The sequence below is a fragment of the Pseudoliparis swirei genome, chromosome 23, assembly GCF_029220125.1.
Source record: "Pseudoliparis swirei isolate HS2019 ecotype Mariana Trench chromosome 23, NWPU_hadal_v1, whole genome shotgun sequence".
Classification (NCBI taxonomy): Eukaryota; Metazoa; Chordata; class Actinopteri; order Perciformes; family Liparidae; genus Pseudoliparis; species Pseudoliparis swirei.
Window position 1 is genome coordinate 12,514,414 of NC_079410.1, and position 18,781 is coordinate 12,533,194.

At 42.1% G+C, this 18,781-nt stretch overlaps 1 protein-coding gene across 1 annotated transcript; it reads left to right on the forward strand.

Moving 5' to 3' along the window:
- Nucleotides 1–758: 758 nt before the first annotated feature.
- LOC130189223 (inward rectifier potassium channel 2-like) lies at nucleotides 759–7,267 on the forward strand. The gene is made up of 2 exons (XM_056407969.1): nucleotides 759–893; nucleotides 3,098–7,267. Exon 2 carries the CDS (start codon nucleotides 3,351–3,353, stop codon nucleotides 4,665–4,667), a length of 1,317 nt encoding a protein of 438 aa, XP_056263944.1. The 5' UTR covers nucleotides 759–893; nucleotides 3,098–3,350; the 3' UTR covers nucleotides 4,668–7,267.
- The last annotated feature ends 11,514 nt before the right edge of the window (nucleotides 7,268–18,781 follow it).

An 18,781-nucleotide genomic window follows, 5' to 3' on the forward strand; every position in this document is an offset into this window, starting at 1 on the left:
TGCAAATAAATGTAAATTATCAACAGTAAATTAACAGATTGTTCAGAATTGACAACTCGCACTTAAAGCTGATGACTATCTGTGTCTCGCTCTCGCTAGTCCCACCCCCTCGGTTACTATACCCATCTCTGATTGGCTAACAACTTTACAACTGGTCACTCAGCGCTCACCGAAGAAGAAAAAAGAACCTGATAGGTTCAAACGCTACTCTAAAAAAGGAAATGTTACTGTCTTACCAAAAGGTACATTTCTCTATCAAAATGCTAAAGTTATTACATACCAGCGATAATCGTGTCTCTTTCCAGTTCTACACTGCCACCGTGTGATCACTGAGGGCATTTAATAGCCACCAGAAGTGGTGCCTATGAAATAATTAATTTCACACTCAAAGTAGGCTTACTCTGACTCTATATATCTGCTTTGATATTTACCAGAAAAGGAAAACAACAATATAATTCGACACATGTAATATACGACATGAGATTTAGGAGATTCCCTGGAGATACTTTGCATTGATACATAAACATATTTCTTGTCACTTCACTTTTTTTCATCTTTTCTTCGGCTTTGATTCTCCTGGTTCTCCACTCTGCTGATGATGTATCTTCCATTTGGGCTCAGACCCTCAAACAGGCGCTGCAGCTTTCTATTGGTTGTCGCTGCCACAGGGGCGGGGATAAGCACACGTGCTTTTAAAGTCTGTCTTTGCAACGACAAACATCTTCTTCAGTATTGCTGGAAAGGGTTATGGCAGAATTTGCTGCGACAGATAGGAAGCGAAGTGAATATAATAAAAGATAAGCACAAATTAAAGTGCTACAGTGGGCATATCTGGCGCTTATGGGACTTATTACAACAAGGAAACGACAGACTTGCACTGCAATAACCAACAGGTAGGTGTAATAAGCGGGAACAATGTAATAGGAGAGATGTGGAATGATACCTATGAGCCATACTGCATTTACTGATCAGTCACTGTAAACATGCGAAACATGGACTGTGATGAAAATAATTTAAATACCGTGAAATGATGATGATGATGATGATTAATATTATTAATATTATTATTATTATTTTATGCCATTGGAGATTGCTGGATGAAGACTCAATGATCTGTCATGTAAACTAAACGTCATTGCTCATGATGTCTGCATGAACATACTTTTATAATAATTATCCTGTAAAAATAAGATATTTTTTAGTAATCATTACATTTATTACTAGAATTTTAGCATTACCGCAACACTGCTATTTTACAATGATTGGTGTCTAGTTTATAACAAAACATTCTGTCTACTGAATGATTCGCCATAGGTATTGATTGGTGTTGTAAAAATTAGAGCAGCTTTATGTAACCAGTTTCCATTTGCCTCAGCTGTTGGATCTAATTGAGAACACATGCAAAACAAACAATCGCAGGTTGTGTAGCCTCTGGAAGCCTTGGTCTGTCACCGTGTACCAACCTGCAGTAATATGTGTTATAGTGATAGTTATAAACGCAGTGACAAAGATCCCAGTTGCAAGGAGGAGAGAAGGAGCTCTAATGAGCTCAGTGCCAGTGCATAAACACAGAAGTTCAAGATTTAATTTGCACTGGGGGTCACCTGTGTCATGATGTATGCCTTGTTTACTGCTTTAGATAACAGTATGACTCAAATGCCATCCCTCAGTTGGCCGTTTTACTCTCTACTTCAGTGATGTAGTCTAATAAGCAAGTTAGGCTTTCATGCAGTCTGATGTTTGACTTGTTTCAGTGCTACATGAAATAATTCTTCAACAAAATGTGGCCAGAAATTTGTTAAATGCAATTAACAGCATGGTCAATATCAATTAAAATGGCTGAATCCACTGAGCGTACCTATTTGGCATCATTTGAGCTGTACATGGAGCCCCATATTCCCAATTGTGTGTGTGACAGGTTGCTTTCTACTCGCCACAGCAGTGACATCATTAGTTGAGAACAACAAAGATGATGCAGGGGATTTAGGACCTTGTCCTGCATATCTTATCCCAAATTACTTTGATCACTTTAAGAGCAGTTGAATACACGCAATATTAGATGACGTAATAAGAAAATGACCTATGTCAACAGAAAATGTCAATATTGACGACTGTGCTGTGTCGACAACATTAAATAAAATTCTCAATATTTCTTTAAAATGTCCCATAGACTTTGTGGATATTTAAATTTTGACACAATTGACCCTCAGACGATTCAAAAGTGGAGATTGGAAGTTATTTTGGCACGAGCAGAGCATGTTACATTACATTACATGTCATTTAGCCGACGCTTTTATCCAAAGCGACTTACAATAAGTGCATTTCAACCTAGAGTACAAACTAAGAACAACAAGAATACAGGAAGTAACATTTCCTCAACATAGTCGAACTACAAACTACATGTCTGGCTGACCATGGCCTTTTGTAGCCTGTGGTGTTGCATTTTAATGGACCTCTCATGCCACACACACCAAGTCAATCGCTTTTCTAATTTAGCTGCCCTTGTTGTTCTATTACATATGATGCAAGGTTACTGTGGGTTTCAGAGAAAGAGACCCATCCTCTCTGAAATGCCACACGGTTCATTAAATCGTGTTCCATGATGTCGTGGTGGTTGTGAATTTGTTTTTGCGATGCACATTGAAACTGTACATTTGATGTCATGATTAGCGTACATGCTGTATGTTTTTAAATGGATGCAGCATTCTTGTAACATTACTTTCACACATATGTGCAGTGATATAGACACATCTGCGCACAGCTGCTACTTGTGTCTTTGTTCCAGTGGCTGCCTGGATTAACATGAACTTGATCTGTGATTTGACTCATGGACTGATCTGCTTCATTAATACTTGTATTAAGCAGGGTAAACACCCTTTCCCACTTTATCAGCAATCTAAGTGCTTGATTCATGTTTATTATCTACTTATAATGCATGTACAATGCATTCTGTGCTTTGTGACTCTGTATACAACATCTGTATATTGTCTGAGTATTCAAGAATAGCGCTGCTAACTCACATGCACAGATTTCCACTCTGCTTCCTTCCAATTCCATTCAAGAAAACCGTTTTTCTCTCTATCTGTAAATTCCTCAGCTCATTTCACTGATGAGGTCCAAAGCAGCCGACAGATAGGAGTGACCTGCCCTCCCCAAAGGTGCACAGCACGCCTGCAGAACCACGGGCCCACTCTCCACCGTTCCCGTCCTTGCAGGATCTAGTCCTGTTGCCAACACTTTCTGCTTGAGTTTGTCCCCGAGATCCTTCGAAACTGTTTCTCCAACGCTTCTACAAAAAACTTAGACTGTTTTCCAAAGCAGAACCGGCCCAGCCCTCCCAGGCGGAAGTAATGGGGAGTGTGCGAAGCCACCGTTACGGCATTGTGTCCTCTGAGGAAGACGGCATGAAGCTGGCCACCATCGCCGTCCCGAATGGTTACGGGAACGGCAGTGTCAAAAAGGTGCACACAGAGCGCCAACAACAGAGCCGCTTCGTCAGGAAGGACGGCCACTGCAATGTGCAGTTCATCAATATGAGCGAGAAAGGCCAGCGGTACCTGGCTGATATCTTCACCACCTGCGTGGACATCCGCTGGCGCTGGATGCTGCTCATATTCTGCCTTTCTTTCCTGCTGTCATGGCTGTTTTTTGGTTTCGTCTTCTGGGTAGTGGCCATCTCTTACGGGGACTTACGGAGAGAGAATAAGACTCAGATGTGTGTTTCCAATGTGGACAGCTTCACCGCTGCCTTCTTGTTCTCAGTGGAGACCCAAACCACTATTGGCTACGGTTATCGCTACGTGACGGAGGAGTGCCCCGTTGCTGTCTTCATCGTCGTCTTCCAAAGCATCGTGGGCTGCATCATTGACGCTTTCATCATCGGTGCTGTCATGGCCAAGATTGCCAAGCCCAAAAAGAGAAATGAGACCCTGGTGTTTAGTCATTACGCGACAATGGCCATGAGGGACGGTAAACTTTGCCTGATGTGGCGCGTGGGGAACCTCAGGAAGAGTCACCTGGTGGAGGCCCACGTCAGGGCCCAGCTACTGAAGTCCCGCACCACTGCCGAGGGAGAGTTTATCCCTCTGGATCAGGTCGACATCGACGTGGGCTTCGATAGTGGAATCGACAGAATCTTCCTGGTGTCTCCAATCACCATTGTGCATGAGATCGACGAGGACAGCCCCTTCTACGAGATGAGCAAACAGGAGCTGGAGACGACACAGTTTGAGATCGTAGTGATTCTGGAGGGCATGGTGGAGGCTACAGCCATGACGACTCAGTGTCGGAGCTCCTACGTGGCCAACGAGATCCTTTGGGGCTACCGCTTCGAGCCGGTGCTCTTCGAAGAAAAGAACTACTACAAAGTGGACTACTCTCGCTTTGAGAACTTGTACGAGGTTCCCAGCACACCTCAATGTAGTGCCAGGGAACTCGCCGAGAGGAAGTCCAACGCCTCCAGCTCGAGGAACTCCTTTTGCTACGAGAACGAGGTGGCGTTCGAAAAAGTTGAGATGGAGGAGGAGTTTGATGTGGAGGAAAACAGGGAGATGAGGGGTGTGGAGTCACTGGAGCACACAAACACAGAGGTGGTTTCAGACTCTGAATGCAATCTGGACTCTTTGCCTTTGGAATCAAGGCCTTTGACAGCAGAATCAGAAATATGACTGCAGCTGTAAAGAAGAGTTAAAAACTACCACAGGGTATGTTTAAACTAATTAATTTGGTCCTAATTGCTGTTCTTTATAATGCATGGCAGTTTGTTAAAGGCTGTGATATGAGTATGAAGTTCTCTATGCAGAAGCTTACGCACAAGACATCATGGAAATCCACACGTTATATGTTATGGTGAAAATGGTGATACATGAGCTGGTTGCATGGAGCTAGACGGATAATATGGGTAAGATGCCTTCACTTGCACACTAGGATAGCCAATTGGGATCTGCAGAAGGTAGTTATCTTGGATATAATGCATCTTTTTTTAGTGTGTGGCCTAAGTTTGTGTCTGGCTAAAATAATAAAATATAGATTTGAAAAAAAAGATGTGAACCCCAAACCCACATTTACATATTTCTAGTCATTTTAAATCCAAGAATCTTGTTTGAAAGGCAACAAAAACCACCTGCACAAAGGTTACTGTTAGTTAATGAGCTGGTCTCTTAGCATAATATAAATATGGTCCTCTTCAGTGTGCTGGTCCTGGAAAGAGACGAGCAAAAGCACACGATGCTCCTCGGCCCATCATCTTGTCCAAGTATAGCATCTCTTGCAACGTGTGCCTTAGCAAGAAGTCTCAGTCCTGGTGTCGGCACTCTGAGCGCACACTGCAACAGATGTGACAGGAAGAAGAGGTATTATTAAGAGGTGATCACTGCAGTAAACTGCCACCATTTTCTTATGTGCAATACAGGTCAGTGGTAGAACGTGACAGTCAGCTCAACCCTGAGCCGAGGTTATGAATGTTGATGATAAGTGCTGCTAAGTTACATATTCTATGTTTAGAGGGAAATCTAGGAGCCAAAATGTATTATTTGTCTTTTAAAGTATCCATTTTGAAGCTTGCAGATGCAGCCTATAATGTTATTTCTAGATGTAGACGAGCATGATTCCGTCATTGTGTTTTCTGAAGCTTTTAATGTATTTGTTTTCCTCACCAGAGAATGTTCCTCCATATAACAGCAGAGACTGTTTTATTAACTTAAAGCCAAATATGTACATATATTATAAGAGGCAACAACCGGCACTCTGTTAGTTGATGTTGATTTAAAACCAGACTGTATCGTCATCGAATGGTTGAAACATTGAATGAGTTGAGTTGATTCTTACGTAGTCTGCTTTTTGTTAACATCAGTGTTCTTGGCGTGGCGGACGTGCAGAATCTGGACACATGGTAGCCATGGCAGCCACGGTTAACCCTCATACTTAACCACTTGTGCAGTTATTTGTTATTTCTGAACAGACCCTTGCTTTTTAAAGATCAATTTGCTGATTCATATTTCAGTCACAATGTAGAACACTTGACTTTATTGTTGCATAGCTGTTATTGTGACACATTCACACTTAGATCAGTGGAAGCAGAGCACTGTACTGCATGCACTCTGCTAAGAACATTTGAATTAAAACATTTCATCTGTTCTCACATTGATACTTCTCATGTCTTAGGTCTTTATTTTTCTACACGGGTCTTCCTGCCTTCCTGCATAAACCAGAGACTGTACAGTTTAAAAAATATATTTTGTAAATTATTATGCAAATACTGTGTATTGTTATTACAGTTTTTTTTCTTCTCAATAATCTTGATTTTGATGCATTATTGTTTCAGCGAATGATAGCATGTGTATGACCATTTAAGTTATAACCAACTATTAGCCACTCTTCTATGTGTACATGAGCTAAGCAATGCATCTGGAGTCCACTGTACAATATTCTTTTCAATGATTTGCATTTTGACCCAAAATGTGTGACATCTGGAGGCCCGCTCTACTGTTTTAGCTTTGCTCCTCTAATTTGGAGCTGAGGCCCAAATTCCAGGCTGCTTGCTGTTAGAGCTCACACCATCATTCATGATAATTCACCAAACTGACTCACTCCAGTTCTGTGAAAGTCCGCAGAGCTCTATATCAGTCGGCTCCGCTGGAAGTCATTTTCGGTGACAGCGATGGAAAAAATGCCTCATTCCCTTCTCCCAATCTCTTTCAGTAAACTGTGGAAAATAAGTGTATTCTGCACCACTGAGTGTCGTGAGGAAGGGTGACAATGTTTAGAATTAGCAGTAGTACCACGTCGACATCTGAATATATCAATCCACATATGCAGTATATGATATATTAATGCTGTCTTTGTCATTGTTTTTTCAAAGGAATGATAAATGACTGCGTATATAAGACACCAGGATGCAGCCAGCGTTGTGTGAACACCCGTCCATGCCTCTAATCCAGCATGAATATGCACGACATACAGTCGATGTGATCAATATGGTTGTACCAGAGGTGAACAATGGGTCTGCAGTATGACACATCTGTCAGAAAATTTTAGTTATTTTCCATTCACAGCTGCATTCTGCCGGCATGAGACGTAGTCGAGGGATCTATTGATCAGACACGTCCGCAGTGAGGCGGTGAGCCCATTTGATTTGGTTCTAATAGGAAGTGGGTGCTGCCTCGGGGCATTTTCCACATTAGCCAATGAGACTGTCACAAAGCTCCAGCTTGGAGTGAAAATGAGTACTCTCCCATTTCTGTTTAGAAAATAAATGTATATTAATATGGGTTGGTATCTCATTGCCTTACATGTAAAAGCTTCATTTGCATAAAATATGTGTATCTTTCCTTTCAAAAACTACCCTCTGAACTTCAGCAATACACCTCCATGCCTGGAACCTCTGAAGTAGCGTTCAGCTGGAGGAAATGGTGGCTGCTCAGTGCGTGCTGGGTGAACTATTTGAGAGAAGCCAGCGTTGGACAGAGAGCTCCTGTCGATGATGCGGATGACGTCTCTCTGGCGAATTCCCCTGAACCAGCTTTTAAAACAGGCCGGTCAGCTTGATGAATACTAAAATAAACAATTTGTCTGGACAAAAAACACATGATTATGTTTTGTGCTTAATATGGTCACTGTCATTTAGATAAACAGATAAATGGAAGTATACATAAACACACAACATATGACTAATGACAATGTTGCATTTGTCCTCTTGTTGCCACTTGTGAAAGTGCACCCCTGGTTTATCTCAGTGACTGTCACCTAGAGACAGAATATACACATCATTTTAGAGAGTGTTCAAATCAAAGGCATATTTATCGCTCAGGAGGAAGTGCGTGCAGTCTGGACAAAGTCTTTCCTGAACATATTTATGAAGGGTGTTATAGCATAAAAATGATCTGACATAATCTTATGTGGGGCACATCCACAACCTGCAACATTATAAATAGATGCAACTGAATGCGTTTGGCCTAAATTCATGTCTTGACTGTGGCGAGGTGAGAAGATAAGCTATGTTTCAGATAAAAGAGAGTAAAATATCTGTTTGAGGAGTTTCCAAGTCATCTATATCGTCGTGAGATATAAGTAGGTCCGGGCCAGCTGGACGTAACTTCAGTACATGACTAAACGGAAGTATTCGCAGGTTTATCCCATCATCACAGACTTTGTTTCCATCCATCTGCCATATGTGAATACACTCAGTATCTCTATTTCGTGTTACTTCCAAGGAATCTTGACGGTAAGGAAAGCTGCAGTTGCAGCATTTGACGTTCACAAATTGTAACCATTGAGTCCGAAGTGCCTCAACAAATCTGGAAGTGGGTCACAACCTGCAGACGGCAAACTTTTTCTCAGAGGATCAAAGCCAATGCAAGTGTGAGGCATGTGCTTGACCTTGATTAGGACATAACTCATGCAGCATGTTGTCATCATGGGGAGGTTACAGCCTGGTGACGCCTGTGATCTGACCGGGAAACTTACAATGTAGTTTTAATTTAATCAATGTTGGTTTTCAGCCCTGTCATCTGCCCCTCAACTGACATGCCATGAAAAAAAAAAATCCCCACAACACATCATCCTAGAGTGCAATGGGATTCTATTAGGTAATTATATAATTCTGATGACGTGGCAATTGTGTCAGGCCTCTGGAGGATCTGGAGTGGAGACCTGCTGTGACATTGACCTCACATTGAGGGCTGCTCATGTTGCCATTTATCCTCTGGGACCTGTCAGCCAACATGCTCCAGACACACAACAGGTGAAGTATGCAGTTAATGTGGTCGGGTGTATTTAAATACCTCGTGAACTTTCTTTGTGTTTGATACGTTTTTGCTATTTTTAGCTATTTTAGTTATTTTTTTAAATAACAGTTTTATGGCTGGTAAGGACAGGACATACAAATGTTGACATACTTTTACTTTAATAGAGGCACACAAAACTATCCTTTGTTGTAAATCTACATATTTCCGTGAAATTAATACATTCAACACATACAATTAAGTGATAATGCTAAAACCAACTGGACGAACCATTTAAATCCTGATTCAGATCTCTTCACAGCACAAACCCCCGTAATCAGAGTCACCAAGGACCGGCTCCTCCTCTCCTCTGATGACTCTCTCCACATCCCAATACTACTCGACCTCGGTGCAGCTTTTGACACTGACAAACAAAGAGATACAAAGACCTGGAAGCAAGCCAACTTCCTCAAACTCCAATCTGGAATCCTCATCATCGGCCCCAAATCCCCAAACAAATCCCACCACAAGAGATCCACAAGAGATCCTTCAAAACCTCCACTGGCTCCCCATACAGCAAATAATACAACATGATCCTCATCACATACAAAGCCCTTCACCAACTCGACCCTTCATACATTTCTGACCTCATGGACCGACACGCTCCTCCGGACCCCCCCTACTCTATCCAAGAATCAGACCTGGGGGGGCAGGGCCTTCTCCTTTGCTGCCCTCTCCCTCTGGAACTCGTTTCCCCATCACCTCAGACATTCTCCATCACGCACCACTTTCTGGCTTGTGACAGTAAAGCCCCCAGCCATCATAGTGGGGTGTATAAAAGGTAACTCTTTTAAGTGTCTTGACTCTTAAGTTGACATTTTGTTGTTGTTTTTCTTAATTTTTTTCTTTCAACACTTTCAAACTTTGATAGCTGAAAGTTATTCTCCAAACCGATTGAAGCGTTAGCCTCTGTAGAAACATTATCTCTCTCTCTCTTTGTTTTGCTGGCTTGTTTTCTCTTTTCTCCCAACATGTAATCGTAGTTTCAGTTTGTTGAACTATAATAACCTTACAAACAAGCACGCACTCTCTCTCCCTCTCACACACACAACTGCTGACACTCATTTTGGCTCTATCATTGACAGCCGAGTGTCTCATGACACCCAGGGGAGCAATCGGAGAATCCAGCAGATAAAATATGTTGGACAGGATTCGGGCCTTTTCCATTTCCCGCGCCTCCTGAAAGATAATATGTTTATCCATTCACGGTGGGTGTGTCTCGTCAAACAAGCGCCAACAAAAAGGCATTTGGTGCGTAGCAGCTGACATGAAATTGTTTGTTTGTCCTTCTTTGCATTATTGGTTTAATGCTAAACGTTGCTGTTCATGATTCATGCAAATGCTTCTACGTGTACGTCTGAGATTGTGTTTCTGCATGTTCTCATCGGGGCAGAAATACATTTAGCGCAATCTCAATGCTTTATTAATGCCGCTGACCTTTACCCTCCTGGCATCGGCTCCTCTGACCTTGACAAATGCATGTCAAGGTCCATCCAACATCCTGAGCCAGGAAACAAAAGCGATACCTATACTGTATGTTCATTGTTGGCTCTTGACCACAGGCTCCTTTGTAATGGGAGGACTTATTGGCTCGGTGGGTCTGCACTTTATTGCAATGGAGGTGCATCAGTAAATGAGCCACAGCAGTTAACACAAAGCCTCGCTGACTTCCATTCATGGGGCCTGTCTCTCATCATGAACAAGGCCCTGCTGATAATGTGAATCCACTCAAACTCAGCAGCAGCAACGTGCAACTATTGTTGCTTTTTTTCTGTCACTCTTTTCTTGAAGGTTTCACTTTCACGCCTCCATTTCTTTAGTTATTTTATTCTTGTTCTGTCTGTGATGATCCTGTCGGGGTCTTTTCCAGGTCTTCTCTCGAATTAACACAACACTGGAAGGCAATGATGAAATGTATTTCATGGCAATTTAAAGGACTGTGGATGCTTGAGAGGGGCTTGTTTGTGTGGACAGCTGAGGAGAGATGGATACCTTTGAACTGTGTCCAGCCCTTCAGTGATAAAGGTTACCATCCAACTGATCTTGCCAGCCAGCCACTATGTTAATACACTAGAAATCACCAACTGGAAGTCCACACCAGGACATTACTGTTGTCTGTTGATGTCTGCTGAATAGTCATGTTGGATGTGACCTAATTAAATTATATTTTTTGTCAGATTACCATCTATTATATACAGTAGCGGCTGGCCAATAGAGGGCCCCACCCACCTTGAGCCACACACAAAAAAAGTATGCAGATATTATAATAATAATAATCATAATATTTATAAATTATACAAATTGTCAATATTTGTGTTTTGGAAATATGGAATTTACTCAGTAATATTTGTAAAATAGGATATCTGCGCAAAATATATGCTTTTCCTGCGATTCCTGCACGTCCTCTCCGCCTGTCTGCATGTCTCAGCTGAGCTGGGGCCGGATCGTTCTGGCCCAGAAGAGACGGGTCTAAGAAGCAGTTTAGCCTATTAAGGATTAAAGATAAAAATGATTGATATACAATTAAGCCTATCAGAGTCCTAAAATAAATTCAACTTTGAGCCAAAGTCGTCTGGCCCAAAAGCTGCACGTTCTCATCAGGGGCTTTTTTAAACATGTGTCAGAAGTTACTTGATAAAAATCATAACCATTACAATATTCATTCACAACTATAGAAGCTGATCATTTTCTACCCACATATTATTGTCCTTGCTCTCAGGATCCAGTTCGACCACAGGCCTGTTTCTGTAAACTGCTCATTGAATCTCGTTACCTGTTCTTGTGAATGGAGCGGACATCTTTCCACTGTATCAGAATCAGAATCAGAATTGTATTTATTGCCAAGTAGGTTTACACCTACCTGGAATTTGTTCTGGTGGATAGGTGCATACAGTGAACATAAAATGAACATAAAACATAAAACATACAAACACAATAAGTACTATACAAACACAATAAGTACTACAATACAAAAAGCAGGGCAGGAGTGCAAAAGTGCATGTGCAATATTCAGTGTGCAAAGTAGTGTGTGCATAACACAGGCTTGAGGTGTGGGGGAGGGATAGGTGACCACGTCAGGTGGGGGTCCGGGCCTTGTTCATGAGGCCAACGGCAGCCGGGAAGAAGCTGGTTTTGTGGCGTGAGGTTTTGGTCCTGATGGACCGCAGCCTCCTGCCCGAGGGAAGGACCTGAAAGAGGATGTGTCCCGGTGGAGGGATCATCCACAATCTGCCTCCCCCCCCCAGGGTGTCCTAGAGGCAGGGTCTGTAGAGAGAGCAGATTGCAGCCAATCACCTTCTCGGCGGAGGATGACACGCTGCGCAGTCTGCCTGTCACTGGCAGCAGCGCGGCAGCGCAGAGATGGTGATGCAGGAGGAGAGGATGGACTCAATGATGCAGGTGTAGAAGTGCACCATTATTGTCTTTGGCAGGTTGAACTTCTTCAGCTGCCGCAGAAAGTACATCCTCTGTTGAGCTCTTTTGGTGAGGGAGCTGATGTGCAGCTCCCACTTGAGGTCCTGGGAGATGATGGTGCCCAGGAAGTGGAAGGACTCTGCAGTGTCGACTGGGGAGTCACTCAGGGTGATGGGGCTGGGTGGGGCTGGGTTCCTTCTGTAGTCTACGACCATCTCCACTGTCTTCAGAGCATTTAGCTCCAGGTTGTTCTGGCTGCACCAGGTCACCAGATGATCAATCTCCCACCTGTAAGCGGACTCGTCCCCCCCAGAGATGAGCCCAATGAGGGTGGTGTCGTCCGCGAACTTCAGGAGCTTGACGGACTGGTGACTGGAGGTGCAGCTGTTGGTATACATGGAGAAGAGTAGAGGGGAAAGAACGCAGCCCTGAGGGGAACCGGTGCTTATGTATGTGAGGCACATCAGCCCCTCAGGACCAAGCAGCTTCCACACCTGAAAGAGCCTCAGACAAACTCACAGCCGATGTTACCATAACGATATCTGGGCAACCGGCCACGTCATCTGCAGTGCGGAGCTCTCTGGAGGAGAGATGACGAGAAACTTAGAATCAAACTTGAGTTGTTTGTTCAGTGTGCAAAGATAGATGAGGGTGGTGACAGTATGACACGTATGATCATTATTTAGGACTCATATCGGCATGCAAGTGGAAAATGCACAGCCTTCATGCTACTTAATATATGTCTGTCACTCCCTCTGAGTGTGACAGCATTTATTATATTTACTTGTAAAACACATACATTTGACATATGGAGTTAGTTGTGTGTTGTTGGATGGATTGCCATGAAATTGATTTGATGGATGATCCACAGAGAATAATCCTCACCATTTTATCTACAGTCACTATCATTTAAAACTTGCCTCCTTGGTGCATTTCTTTACTCCATTTGTCATTATCAAAATTTCCATTACTTGGATTTTTATTATTATTAATTGACTTCAAATGCGTCACCATATTTCCCCTTGTGGTCTAAGATGGCTTGGGAGTTGCATTTGCATTTATATCATCTGCTAATGTCAGAATGTGGAAATGGTGTTAAAGATACAGATCTCTGTCCAGAACCAGGATAGCGGTCTCATACTTTTTTTCCTCGTGAAAGAGTTTTTTCTACTTCTTGGGAGTTTTTCATGATCCCATGTGAGGTCCTGGGAGAGCGATAATGTGTACAGATTGTAAAGCCCTTTGTGGGCAAATTTGTAATATGTGATGTTAGGCTATATAAAATAAACTGAATATAATTGAATACTGTAATTGTTAATCATGGGAGAGAGGAAGAAGAAGTCTGAGCCACACACACACACGACGAAGAGAACGTGATCACCCTCCTCCCCACTTTAGATTTTATTCACACAGAACAAGATTAGAGGATCCAATCAGTGATGACACTGAGCTGGGCACCCAGTGGAACGGGACACCAGGGAGGCCTAATCATCCCCACTGCTCCACTCTGCTGCGGAAAGCCAATCAAATCCTCTCCAGACGAAGCAGATGGTCGATGTCATCTTTTCCCTTTACTACGTGAGATTACCTACGGGATGCTGATGCTGAGTTTCACATGGTGTCGCGCTACCTGAGACCCAAAATGTACAGGGATGGGGCTCCATGATGTTCCCAGCATGGTGCAGTGAACACCACATCCTGTGCTGTCTGTACAACTTTCAAATCACTTTTCAAATCATGCTGACAAGTTTACATTTCAAAATGAAATAAAAGCAATTTTATCAATCAACTTTTTTTCATGTTACACATAAAAATAACTGATTGCATTTTCTGTTAAATAGTATAGCTGTTAATATGCAAACAGCTACTCCATTCTAAAAATAACAAGCAATTTCTTCAGTCTGCTCAGAATGCAATTTCTCCTAAACAAGAAGATTATTCCTTACGTCACAACACAATTTTCTCTCCGGTCCTGAGATTACAGAGGTGGCTCATGCTTAGTTTAAGCACCTCTGTTATAAAGAAACCAGTACGACAGAAGCTCTGCAGGAGATGATATCTGTTGACCTCTGTTTAGAAATGCCTCCGAGAAATAAAGAGTGGGCAAAGGTTGACACAGGTCCATGATGGGATATTTTCCTGGTAGTTTGTGTCACACGCTCATAATATCAGCCCCATCAGTTTATAGGCTATCTGAACACTCTGCAATATACAGCTAATGCAGTGAACAAGTGTACTTAGCAACCCTGACACATGTTCTGGAACAGCAAACACAGACTGGCCTGGCATAAAACCGAAAGAAGGACCAGTTCTCCTGCGTGGTTTAATTATAATACAATGTACCAGAACCTCAAGTGTAACGGAAGCCGTATCTACTACAGGAGAGCATTGAAAACAGGTCAAGTTTTCCATGTACACTGAGAGGATCAGGTAACAGGAGGACAGAGGCTCACGCAAGAGAGAGGTCTCAGCGTTACAGCTGTGTGCTCAGTTAATCAATGTTGTGTCCTGATCTCTTCGTCGTCACTCACGACACCAGACGAGCAGCACGAGGACCTGCTGAGTAAAAGTCAAGCTGCTCATATCAACATGTGGAAGTGTCAGGGGACAGTTTAGTTTGAATTATGTTCTCGCCGTGCTGCGGTTCTGTGCGCATGTGATGTGATGCTTTTTTGCCAACTTGAAAGATTAATTTGAAAAGGAGACACGGCAGACAGCAGCATCCCTTTCCCAGAAGCAAGGATTATTTGTGCCATTTAGATATTGGCAGATTTGGAAATAATCTGGACAAAAGTCAAATGCTTTGCCAAGTCTATTTCAGAAAGAAAACGTCATCCCATTCATAAGGGACAATTACTTTCCATTGCTAATAAAACATTTAAAAAAGATACAGACTAGCTGCAAGTGAACCATTACTGGAAATCCAGACTTTCCACTTTTCCAGCATGAACTTAGAACTTAGTTTACTTTCTGTACACCTGCCTCCATCAATGTGAAACTCTATAGTCCACCATAGACACACTTATCATCATTAGTGCTGATGTCACATCTCTTCTGGTGAATGTAAAAGCTTGAAAAAAGACACGTTCTTACACTAAATAGTTGACCATTTGACCTGACTGCATCTTTCTTAGAATCTCTTGCTACAGTATGATGCACAAGTATTATAAGAGTGTCTGTTTAAAGAGACACAATTCCCAGAGGAACAAAGTGATAGCTTCATGATCAGATCAGGCTTCATCACATTTAGAGGGCTAGAAGAGGTTTATATATTTATTTAGTTTAGTTTATTTCGATCAGCAATACTATACAACAATCAAAATTTCAACAAAAGAAAAGAAGAAAGTGGCCGACCGAAAGGGTCAAGGCTGAAGCTATCAAGCTCATAAGTGCCCTAACCTATATCAAATGAAGCCCCAGCGGTCTCAAGCTTTTTTTAGTCATGGTTGTTTTGCATTAACAGGCACAGACTTGAAGCGAGGCAGGCTTGATGAGAGGCATCTTTCTACACTAACTCTCACTGGGGACCAGCATGTTTCCATTGGATCAGCTGGGCTCTAAACGACTCGGCCCTACTTCAGGAAAAGGCGAGGGGGTCATCGCCAACTTCCCTCCCCGCCATGAGAAACCAGGAGCAATGTGATGGCAACAAAGAAAAACACTCAGCTGATGACCTCACTCCAGAGTCAACAGTAACAGGTGTGTGCACAGGCTGAGGAAATACTGTTTACATTGACTGTAATCTGTCGTGAAGATGGATCCTTTCAATTGAAAATGAAGTTAGACAACTGCAGGGAATAAGAGCACAACCAGTATATTTAGTGACTGAAACCAGTCTCCAGAATATAGGCCGAGCCCGTGTTTTAGTACAAAGAGTCGGCGTTGCAGAGACAAATACTGAACAGATCAGCGAGTGTTTCTTTTCCTGGAATGTTAAAAGTCTCACATAGCCTACTCTAGTCCTTATTACAATAGGTGATTAATATGAAGTTATACTACGATTGGACATTTGATCAATAATTCAATATAGTCCGGAGCCATAGTAGCTACACATGCTAGCAGCTCTGTGGGGCTCCTTAGGCACAGTGGTGCTTTGGGCCACATGCTAAACTCTTACAACGACAATGCTAAGTAGCCTTTAGGTAGGCTATAACGTTTGTCGTGGTCGTCACTTTAGTTTTAATCTATTAGCATTTTAACTAGTCCTGAAAAACTGACAACACTAGCCTGTTTTTATTAGGTATTCTATGACTATATTGTTAGCATGCTTACATTATTTGCCAACACAACTGACAATGCTAGCATGTGGATGTTTAGACAATGTTTACCATAGTCACCATCTTAGCATGGTAACATCTGCTAGCAATAAACGAAAAGCTCATCTCTGACAGCTGACAATAGGAGTGTGTTTATGTTTAGCAGATATATTGAGTACGATGTTAGACATCTTAGTTTAGCATGTCTGTTTCTGATACGCATCGGACACATTGAAGATGTTGCCTGACATGGCACTCGGCCGAGGCAGGGGATCACAAATCATGTCTTCATCAAAAAAAGAACTAGCCTGTTCCACATGTCGTGGCAATCCATCCAATAGTTCAGCCTGAGTTCGACCGACTGACAGTCTGAGTGTTGTTCAAAAGTTAAAAGAAAGAAAAGTGGTCTCTGTGCAGGCCACAGTCTAGCCACAGGCTCCAAAAAGCACATTGATTTGTGTTGTTCAGTAATATTCGAGTAGTTGCGGTAGTAATCTGAGTGGTGTGAGCAGTCCCTCTGCTCATTTGCCGACTGCCAACCACAACAAAACTGGTAAATCAATATAGAGGCGTTTCAGTAATGTTGGAGGTAATCAATGCAAACAGGGAAACATAATTATGTAATCCAGCTAATGGCAGATATGAGGGCACAAAAAAATGCTTATCTCCTTATTTATATATATCTTAAAATTAAACAATGGACCATAAAATAAGCACAAATCCACTTAGAACAAACTAGCCAACTGACTAACCAGTCCTCAGCAAATCATTAGTGATGATACTGAGGGCTTTGCCTTCAGCTGTGGTTTGAAAGGAGAGAGTGGCTTGCCTCGTTGCAGCTGTTCCACTTGTTGACATCGGCCCACTTGCACTTCTTCTCTGGCAATGATATTACATTTCACCTTCTTTGACTTTCCTAGGTTTTAAAATAGTCTAGCTTTTCTGAATCATGCAGTAAACAACACACATCCTCCTTAAGCCTGCAGTATCTATGCATCCATATAATCCTATCATCCATCATAGCAGTAATGCTATTGGCTATTACTGAAATATATCTGTGGTCTCTATGCCTATGTTGAGTATGTTTATTTCCAATGTGCAGTCATCACTTGATCACTTGACAACAAGTCATGAGGTTTTTAAATGCTTAGCAGTGGCACACACCTGTTTTGGATCACTGGAGTCCGTTAGTTTACTGAAGCCATTTACTGGACCAATAAATGAGTGTAGATAGTGTACCCATTCAACAGAGTAGCATCGTGTCAGGAAAGAGTACACAGAAAATACATCTCATATTTGCCGGTTTTATTAAAAGATTCTGTCATCTGCTTTTCATGAGGAGAGCTTATTGCAAATATTTGTTTTAATATGGTGAAGTCCCACTTACGGAAAATGCTTTTCTTTGGCTTTGTTTTATTTGTGATGGATGCTTTTCCTCCAGGACTTTAGGTTTTAAAATTACGACATTATAATCCAGGCTCAACTATCAAATCTGTCCAGGTATCACCTTCAACACCAGAGGCAATAACTACTGTCTACTGGAGAATTGTTTCAGCACAAACCAGTGAAGTTAAGCTTCTGTTGGGGATCGTAATGGTGTAATAATATAGTGCTGTATTTCCCGTGAGTTCATGCTTTAAACTCTGTTTACAGAAGGCAGTTAGAGTTTGGGGATATCAATTGAAAGTACAGTCTTCTCAAACCTCCAAGGTTAAGGTAGTCAAGCCGATGCTCCACGTGATTCAAGACACCCTTTACTGCTTCCGTTAAATTTTTAATCCAGCTTCGGCCTGATATTGGACACCTTGTGTGTGACGCCAGTTAAGAGCTGTATTCTAACTGTAATCCATGTTGCCAACTGGGTTAAGAAGTATGAGAGGCTTAAAAAAATACAGTAGTAGACATTGCAAAGACACTTTTTATTCCCATAGAAGTCACCAAAATGTAATTATGTAATTGCCTCATCCTGAAGCCCCTGTGAGATTTTTTCATGGACTAGCATCTGCTTTGTCACCCAGTCCTTTGAATCCAGAGAGCACAGCACTGCCCTGAAGGCGTTTCATAGAAGGAAGGAAGTTTACATCCAACATTGCAGAAGTACACGTCAAGTAACGCTAGCATCAGTATTATAGCTCTAGCATTATGTTAAAATTATACAAAAACTGCCTATATTAGTAGTCATCAAAGTTATTGAGGGGACTTATTAATGTCCATGTCCTCCTTCATCTCATTCCAGACACATTTTTCATACAAAGATGGAGAATCTTATCTCATAATGGAGTAATAAAAAAATTAACAAATGTACAAATGGTGGTGCTAAACAACTTCTAA